Source organism: Zeus faber, assembly GCF_960531495.2.
Source record: "Zeus faber genome assembly, chromosome: 7".
Classification (NCBI taxonomy): domain Eukaryota; kingdom Metazoa; phylum Chordata; class Actinopteri; order Zeiformes; family Zeidae; genus Zeus; species Zeus faber.
The window spans coordinates 20489855-20499854 of NC_137203.1; the positions used below are offsets into that span (position 1 = coordinate 20489855).

Consider the following 10000-nt stretch of genomic DNA (forward strand, 5'->3'; position numbering starts at 1 on the left):
TGCGTGTGTGCGTGTGCGTGTGCGTGTGTGTGTACGCACACGCACGTGCGCACACATTTTGTCAAAAAGGACAGTATACGTGAATACACACCAGCATTAATGGAACAATTGGAGGACCTTCAGTGTCACTTACACTCTCAATGCTTAGAAGCACACACACACACACACACACACACACACACACACACACACACACACACACACAAACACAAATACAAATATACACACCCCTCCACACACCCATCTACACTAAGTGAATTTGAAAAAGGGGAACTGGATTGTGTAAAAACGGGGCACAGAGACCAAGGAACAGGGCCCCGCTGCAGTGTCCTCTTACCCCACCCACTTCAGCTGTACTCACTTTTCTCATTTAATTCAATTCACGTTGGGGTTTTTATTTTTCTTTTCTTTTCTTTTTTTTTTTTTTTTTTTTTCTCCTAAAGACTTCACGATGATGTAGAACGTTTCACAACTTCAGAAGCGATCAAAACATGCCCTTTTGTGCGCGGAAACAAAGGCCGCTTCCACGGGTAGTTTGCGTCTTTTGTTCCCATTCTTTTTTTAATTTATTTTTTTTGAAGAAAAACAGCTCGGTCACAGGCCAGAGACGATTGTTTTTATTTATTTATTTATTTTTCCTTCTTTGTCGCCCCTGTTGATGGATTTTTGTCTTTTCTGTGCCGCATCCCTGAACTTCCAGTCGTTCGCTCCATGCTACAAGTGTTCTGGCGAGGTCTCGTCCTGCTTTTTGTTGTTGTTGTTGTTTCTGAAAGAAATGATTCAGTGGGTGGCTCAGACAAAAGGAACCCGACGACGCCCGCCTGGAAACGTTTTTTTTTTTTTATTATGTCTGAACTCACATTCGGTTATGAATATTAGTCAAGCGCAGGGGATGTTTTGTGTTCCAATGCAGGGAGGGTCAAACCTTGAAAAACATTTGGAAATGAACGCATTCAGTGACGGTGAAGTGTTTTTAGCGAGGGTGCGAACAGTTTAACAAGCTCGTCGTTACAAGACGGGTTAGTGGGTTTTTATTAAAGGCTGCTCGCCTCTTTACCTCTTAGTGGGTTCTTTATTATTATAATTTTTAAAGGAAGCGTAGTATGCGGGAGCGGTAGAAGGACAGTGTCGATACGAGCAGTGTGAAGGGAATATGGACGTTTCAAAACTTTTCCTTCACAATGTCAGATTTTGTTTTCTAGCTCGCGGAATGACTTAAGAGTTAAGCGTTATCATAACGTTGTATTATCCTCTTAATCTATACAACGCAGCTTGCTCATTTTACTTTACTTGAACTTGCTCTCGCTTTCCGTCTTTCTAGTGCTGTTTTTAAACGTTTTACATTACATACTTCATGCTTGTATTCTGCGGTAGAGCAATAGCATAGTGCATTACATTATACCGTTTTCTCCGCTGTTCTCCTCAGGATGCGATCTGCACATTCACAACATTTCACGGTCCCCTATGCAGAAAAAAAGTCAATAACCCCTGATTTTGGATGCTAAATGGGATTTGAAATGATGGAATGATACACGGATATTCCTGTCTGTTTATGCGCCAACGGCTGGAACTTCAGCGCGTGTCACATCGCGCAGGTAATGGGGCCAAAATGAGCGGGTCGACCAGGGTGTAATGTTCACATCAGAGCCGATCGAAGGTGGAGCCGATTAAAACCCAGGACTGAGACCCGGGTGTTGCCTTTCCCACTGATGACAAATGGATGTTAGCGGGTGTTACCGGGTTTTTGATGCAAGGGAAAGGAGTATTACATTACATTACATTACATTACATTACATTATGTCACTTTGAACTTCAGCATTTGGACGCCTTTGTCCAAGGCTCATCGGGAGCAGTTGGGGGGTTAGCGTCTTGCTCAGGGACACTCCAGCCCCCTGCCCCCTCTTGAATGTAAGTAAGGTATTAAAAGTAAAAGTACTTGTCTTATCCAGTGCCCTGATGAGTCTGTTAGACGGCGTATGGTGCTACTGTACCTGTTTTTCTGCGCTCATGCATATCCTGATTACGAGTTACAGAGTAAATACTATAGATAGTGTTATGGCAATTAAAAAGGAAATAGAATGAATGAATCATAGATGAGCGATCCCTATTCAGCAGTTTGATAGAGCCAGTCCCTGGTTAAAAAAAAACATGACATGAATTAACATGACTGTATTAGACTTTTAGTAGAGTAAAACGTGTACTGGAGTAAAAGCCAAAAGTCTCCAAAACTGAATATACTTATTTAAGATACAGAAACTTGAGAAACTGACTCAAGTACAGTACCAAAGTATTTCTACTCAGTTATATTTCCACCCCTGCACAGTTGTCATAGTCGTAATTTTTTAAGGGGACAAATTGTCCAATGTTGCTGAAAGTCGGACAAGCCCCACACAAAGCCGCCTGTTGGTGTCCATACCCACACATTCAATGCCCGTTACGGTGCCCGTTTCCTTTTGAACCCACGCAAGCACGCACGCACGCACACACACACACACACACACACACACACACGCGCACACACACACACCTATCTCCCCCTGCATGTCCCCCCTGTGCTGTGATCTTCCTTGTGAGCTCCACCTGCTGCGCCCGGGTTTGGGTGAAGAAGCCAGCCCAGCGAAAGCTCCAGCTGAAATTGATAAACGCCGTCCAGAGGAAAGGGGTGAAAAGAAGAATCACTCGACAAAAGGAATGTTCGCGTATTCTCCTGACGCCGTGCGATCCCGCCGGCTGATCGTGGCGATTGTGATTTTCCGATTGCGTGTTTTTCCACCATATCGGGGTAGTGGGGTGGAGAGTGGTCGAGAGAGCGAGAGAGAGAGAGGTTTAGTGTGTTAAGGACGCGGATGCGCCTTTTGTTCTTACAACATCTGATGCCCTGGCTCTGCTTTGCTGCTTCACTTGGTTACTGTTGTTGTTTTCACAGTTTCGTTTTTTTTTTTTTTTTTTTTTTTTCCTTCCCTTGTTGCTCCCTGTGGATGTGTGATGCCATGCCCCTGGCTGCAGTTCACACACTCTGCTCTGTCTCTCTGTTTCAGGCAGCGGTGCTGGGTGGGTGGGGGTGGGTGGGGGTGGGGGTGAGGGAGAGAGAGAGAGAGAGAGAGAGGATGTTTACCATGCGGCGGAGCTGCCTGCTTCCTAGCTTCCCTGCCTCAGACCAGGAGAAATAGAGGGAGAGAGAGCGCGAGAGAGAGAGAGACATAGGGGGAGGGGGCATGGCATCTCTCTCCTCTCTCTCGCTCCCTCTCTCCCGGCCTCGATTCCCTCTCCCCTCCTCCACTCTCGCTTTTATATTTCTTGTCTTCGCCTGCCCTCTAAAGGCCAAAGGGCTCTGTGTTCCGTGTGTGTGAGTAGTTGTGTGTACGAGTGTGTTTGTCAGAATGCATCTGGCATGGCGCACGAGTCGAGGGCTTTCGCCTGGCACGTCAAATCCCTTCCAGTTTTGCCCCCGTCCTACGGCTTAGGAGCACATTTTTAGCGGGACATTCACACACGGCTGTGTGTGCACGTACACTATCACATGCAACTCACACACACACACACACACACACACACACACACACACACACACGCACACATAGGGCAATGTAATTACCCTGTGCTCGGGTGTAATCCCCCAGGTGTTGCGTTTATCTCCACAGCAGCGTATCTGACGCTCTACGCCAATACCTGGATTGACTTCAGTCGCTGCTTTCTGTTCTGGCCCGGGAGCCAGGACCAGGACCGCACAGTGCCCCAGACGCTAGACTCAGAGTGTGTGTGAGTGCATGCGTGTGCATGCGTGTGCGTGCGTGTGCGTGCGCGCGTGCGTGCATGTGTGTGTGTGTGTGTGGACAATTTGGGCTCCAGAGGGCCTCTCCTCCTCCACACCAGTGTCAGTCCCCTCGTCGCCGCCTGCCTGTCAAGCCTGGCTGACATGACGAGGACGGGGACCGCGGCAAAACTCCACCCATAGCGCTTCTCTCGCTCCCTCTGACAGCTCAGTGAGAGTGTGTGTGCATGTGTTAGGAAGGAACATTAGGGGGAAAGATATGGGCTATCATATAATAATTGTCATAATAATAATAATAGTGTTGACCCGAAAGGATTTTATTTTCCTCGAAATAGGTCTGAAAAGGTGGCGTCGTCTTATATTCGGGGTCTAGACTTTTAAATGTCAATATACAGTAGAATAATAAAAAATAAAACTTGTGCAATAGGAGGAGTTCTTCAATCGGTTTCCAGACACATGCAGAACCCTACAACTGTGGAACAACGCTGACACACCGTCCTTGTCCGATCCACCACTCGCTCTCCATTGCTGTCGTAGTTCACTGGGAAGTCTGGAGGGCCTGGACCCCGGGGCCGGCACCTAAAATCTTCCCACAAGGCTGATTTAAAAGAAGCAGGCGGGTCTTCTAGCTCCTGTGTGTCCGAGTCATTGGCTCCAGCCATAGTGTGACTGACTCAGCTTGAGCTGAGCTCAGCATGTTGCTCATGGCTTCTGGGTGGAACTCGTGCTTGTTCCACATTACGTTCATCAATCTTCACACATTGGCGTCCTGCGCTATTATTTTAAATTGAAATGATTTTCTATCTAAAATCAAGATTTGGTCTTCAGAGTTTTTTTCCCCAAAATGAGTCTTGAAAAAGGGGGGTGGTCGTCTTATAGTCAGGGTCGCCTTATATTCGGGTCAGTACGGTAGTTGGTTCTTTGATTTCCCCTTTTGGCAGATTCTCTCCAACACCTCCCAGTTGAGGTTGATGGAGCGTCTTAGGGGTGGGGGTGTCCTCTACAAGCTTTCCTACATGTAGTCCTCAGCCCACTACACCAGTGCGTCCCGGGTACCCTTGGGTGGTCCTTCAAGAGGTACCAGGGGGTCACCAGTAAATTGATTAATAGTTCAACTTCACCCTTATTCCATTTATAAGACGTTAGAAAATGTGCTAGCAGATCCGTATATACGTATTCAATACATTGAATGTCCTTGATGTGGAAAAACAGTTTGAGAATCACTGCGCTCCCCTTTATTCTGCATTTTAAACAATTTCATTCATACGAGGAGTTTGTCGCCTACGACATATTGGACGTGGGCGTGCTGCCTTCTGACTAACATCCGACATTAAATACTGTCAACTTGGAAATAGAGGAAGAGACGGGCGTACGTGATGTCCATGTTTTACTGCAGTACACAGTGTGTGACAAAACACAGAATCTTAAGTGAACGTGGAATGTTCCGCACTAAATGCCGCTGAAGGGCACCGCGGCATTCACTCAATTTGATGAAAAGTAAAGGATTCATTTATTTGTTTATTTATTTATTGTCGGTGGACGGAAGAACAGGAGTGCTGACCATAAGAACAACAAGAACAAGCTTTGACCGTAAACCTTGTGCTGAAAACACCGGGGTGGGGAAAAAAAGGAGAAAAACCTCGGATTCGGAGCGAGAGCGCTAAGACTCTGCTTAACGTCTCCCGCCGAGCCGCCGCTCATCCAAGGCTGGCGCTCGGCGAGAGAAGCCACCGAACATGATGCAGGGTGAACAAAAACCATATTCTTCTTTTGAGAGCCCCCACACACACCCACCCACCCACACACACACACACACACACACACACACACACACACTCATTTCATGGCTCAAATTTCCAGCGAAGGTGACAAAAACGCGCTCCCATGCGCCTGTAAGCGGTGCGCTGGCAGGAGAGGGAAAAAAAAAAATATATAAAAAATGGAAAAGACACAAAATAAAAACTCGTGACCCTGAAGCTCTTTCCGCAGTGCGCCAGACCATAACTGGATTCTCACTTTAAAACCACTCGGGACTCAATGGGGCCGATAGCAAGGAAACCTCAGCCATCGTCAAGTGCCTGGCTGTGACCTGCGGTGAAGAACGGCTCCACGCTGCTCCCACTCGTCCTCCACCGCGCTCCCCTCCCCGTCCACACTCATACACCTCCCTCACTCGTCAATACATTTATGTAGATTAACTTTGCGTTTTTATGCGCGGCGCGCTCCAAGCCGAAGCGGTAAGTGGCGGACGAGTGGCCAACCTGAGCTCTGTTTTTTGTTTTTTTTTGTTTTGTTTTGTTTTTTCTTGCTCCGTGCTACCTGCCGCGTGGCCCTTCAGCGTCATTTCCCACAATTCTGTTTCGAAAAGTGACATTGTCGCTTTCAACGACGTCAGAGGTGGCAGGAGGAGGAGGAGGAGGAGGAGGGAGGCACGTTTTTGTGCCGAGAAAGGCTCCATTGTGTTTGTTCACCTGCAGCGCACTCCCGTGAATGTAGTTTATTTGAGTCCTTTTTATTTATTTTTTTATCGAACAGTGAAAATGTCGAGCCTGAAAGTTGAACCCCGCTCGCAAGGACATAAGCGACTGTCTTTTCCTCGCGCTTCCTCGAAAACTCGCACGTCCGTCAACCTCAAACAACTGCCAGCGGTAGTGGTATCAGGCGGCTTTTTTAGCCATGCCTCCCGCACCCCGCCCCAAAAAAGCGGGGCTTTTGTGAAAAGCGGCGGCGGCGTTGCCAGAGTTGAACAGTCAAGTGCCATCGAGAGCAGTTTGCCGTCAAAATGGGTCCATTTAAAAGCAAACAAAGGGCTCGCACTTGACTCGACCCGTTCCAGATAGGCTAAGTGCGCCGGGGACCCGTCTGACACTGGAAAAATGCCTTTCAGTCGGAACAGACAAAGCAGAAGAGAGAGGGGGGAGAGGGAGGAGAGGAGACTGTAAATGTCACCATTAGAACACCATGTTTAGGTGGAAGGAAAGGAAAGGAAAAACAACACTTTTTTATTTATTTTTTTTATTCCGCCCTGACTGCGGTTGTCATGTTGTTTGAATGCATCTGCCGAGCAGAAAGCGGAGGAGAATTCAAGGCTGTTGGAGATGTGTTGACATATCGATTTTAGTTTGTTTTTTTTTTTTCTTGTTTTTTTTTTTCTACATCGAAACTCTAGACGTCGCAGCCGCTGCTTCTCCTCTTTTAGTGAACATGGCAGAGTGACACAATTTGAAATCATTCATAATTTATGTTTACAGAGCGTTTTTCCAAACCCCAAACGTAGCCGCTTGACATTCAAAGTGCACGCTTTAATTTCCCCGGAACCGCGACTCTTTCCGGTTACATCACAGCGCCGGTCACACCAGGTCTCCAGCCCTCGCCGTGTCCCTTTTTGATAGGAACGCGATGCGTGCCGCCGCCGGTCGCACGTAGTTAAAGCGCGGTGTCGCGCGGCGTTAGTGCTGAGACGAGCCAAAAGGCCCCTCCGCCCGGCGGGGGAACAGCTGTGTGCCTCAAAGCCCCCTCACCTCCTCGCCATATTTTCACCGTCTTCTGCAGACGGTGTGGTCGTATCTGTTGCCGTGTCCTGCCGCTGACCCGCTCACTCGCATCGCATGCCAGCGCGGCCGGGGTTTTTACAGTGTAGCCTTATCTGTTCTGATGTCTCGGTTTGCTCCGTACATTGCGCCTTTTCCTCCTCCTTATCTTGAGGTTTTTCCGAGAATTGTTTTGACTTTATGGAGGTGGGAGCTGATGGGAGTGGAGGTAAGAACCGGGAAAACAAGAACTATTTTGAATAATCCCCAATAAATAAAGCATCGCTCATAGAGCTGTTCGGGTTCAAGATGAGATAGAAAATCACTTCGGGTGTTACAGCGGCAAACAGTGCAAGTCAAGAAGGGATGAGAAGTAAGCTGAGGATAGGAAAAAAACCCAAAATAAAACACGTGTGTCTCATGCATCTCGGTGAGAAGTTTTATGAATTTGCACAAATAATGCCCCCTGCATTTCTATTGGTTCCTCTTGAGCTTAAATCAACGGGAAAGACATCACTGAGGTTTTATCAGGATTGTCTCACTTTTGGACAATTTCAATTTTGCATTCAGTGGAAAAGTCTTTGGATTTGAGTCATTGGATCTACTTGTAACACTTATTTTTTTGTTTTCTCTTAACTTGAGAAAAATGTTTTTCGCAGTGTAGCAGCAAAATACTTCCAAACTTTTTCAATTATTTAGGATGTGAACGTGAGAATTGACCTATTCTCCTTTCCTCCGCCAGGCTCTGTTCTCCTGCAGTACCGCGGCCCGGACGGGCGCAGCTCCCTGGACCTGGTCTCCTCTCCAGCCCAGAGGGCGGAGCTTCTCCTCAGTGCCCAGAGGGGCGACACGGCCTCTCTGGGCCAGGTCCGGAACCTCCCCCTTCTGGAGGCCGGTTCCTCGCTGCTCGCCCACCTCCTCGTCTCCTACGTCCGGGAAAGGGGTCCGCCGGTCTGCGAGGGGGCCCGGGGACTGGGCTCCAGGTTGACCAGGGCCCTGGTGAGCCACCCGGTGCGAGAGGTGACCAGGGGCTGGAGGGAGCGGCGGGCGGCCAGGCTGGTGGAGGACGTGGAGGCCCTGGTTGAACTGGGGAGGGCAGGAGAGGGGTGTCTGCAGATCGTGTCCCAGGGGGTGAAGGGGGGCGAGGGGGAGAGCACGAGTCTCCTGATGGGAGTCCTGGACGAGCTGAGGGCCCGGGGAGCAGCTTTGGGAGCCAAAACTCCCCCCTCTTGAACTCGTCCTTGCACTGTTTGTTTTTTATCGAGAAAATTCTTAACATTCTCGTGTAATAATATTTGATACAATAGATAGCGCCTCTCGCCATGTCTTGTGTGCATGTTTTTTTTTTTAATAATAATGTATTTATATAAAACGTCTACATTATTTTCTAGACTTAATAAATAATGTGTACTCCTTTTGAGGTACATCATGAATGTCACCCACTCAGTCGCACCGTTTATTCTTGTCATACATTATGCTGCGTTGCACATTGCTCATCTCGTCAGATTTGATATAGTATTCTGTTCGCATCACATTGACAATAACTGCACAGGGTCTTATAATTAAGCTCTTTAAAGCGTATTTTTATATTCTTGAGCTGCACTTGTTTTTGTTGTGAATGTACATACTGTATTTGTGAATTTAGTGTATATATCTTACACTGTACTACTTGTGTTCCATGGGTACAGAGGAAAGTATTTTCTTACGTCACAAGAACAATAGTTTTCTTAACAAAAATAAATGGAAAAACAACTTCTAATATTTAATTTTTTATGTATTTCTGTTATCGAATTTTTACATGTTTATTGATATGTGTCAGGGCGATTAGGGGGGATCGAAATATGTGAAATACATTTGGTTTGCTCTAACAATGACTCGTGAATTGGCTCTTCAAAAAGTTTTCCTAATAATTTATCATGACAACCTACTGTTAAAGAAAACACAAAACAGAGATGATAAAAAATATTTAATTTTCTTTCGTCTAGTTCATTTTTGAAAATAAGCAACATCGGGTGCAATGTGTTTACTGAAACCAGATGGGGCCCTAAAATGTCCCCGGTCCGACGTGGGCACATGGAGATGAGGTCACAGGCAAGCAAGACGGCAGGCGAGGAGGAGGCAGGCACACACCTACTGTACAGGACCATCCACAGGCATACAGTAGAAAATACCACTATAAGTTAACTGGTAAGCTATGTACATCATCATTATTATTATTATTATTCCAAAAAAATAAATAGTCTAGTTTCAACTCTGTGCAAATAAAAGTGTTTTTCTTTTTTTCTTTCTCCTTTTACATCTGCCGGTCAGTTACATTCCAGTTTCAGTTGTTGTTTTTTTTTTAACTATATTCTCAACATCATTTCAAATAAAAACACTTTGGTTTGCTTGCAAAAAGCTCAAAAACATTAACGGAAGGAAAGAAAAGAGAAAAGGGCATCCATATGCAATATCATATGATACTCGCCACAAGTTAAATAAAATGATAGTACATACAGTACAGTAGACAACACGTACATTTTCAGGCATTTGAAAAGTCCCTTTAGGCGATATAGAAAAACAAAATAGTCTTCCTCCGTGGGACCGGAGTGTTTGGTGAGAAGGGCTGGAATCAGTTGGGGAGGACACACACACACACACCCACACACACACACACACACACACACACTTATCTTTCAAGTGGATTCTTAAAAAACAA

At 46.5% G+C, this 10000-nt stretch overlaps 1 protein-coding gene across 1 annotated transcript in view; it reads left to right on the forward strand.

The window, feature by feature from the left end:
• slf1 (SMC5-SMC6 complex localization factor 1) overlaps positions 1 to 8535 on the forward strand; it is a gene marked incomplete at its 3' end in the record, with an annotated part of 33660 nt that extends 25125 nt beyond the window's left edge. The window contains exon 18 of the mRNA XM_080004250.1: positions 8045 to 8535. Within this exon, the coding sequence (XP_079860376.1) occupies positions 8045 to 8535 (491 nt within the window). The remainder of the gene's footprint in view (positions 1 to 8044) is intronic.
• Between the last annotated feature and the right edge of the window lie 1465 nt (positions 8536 to 10000).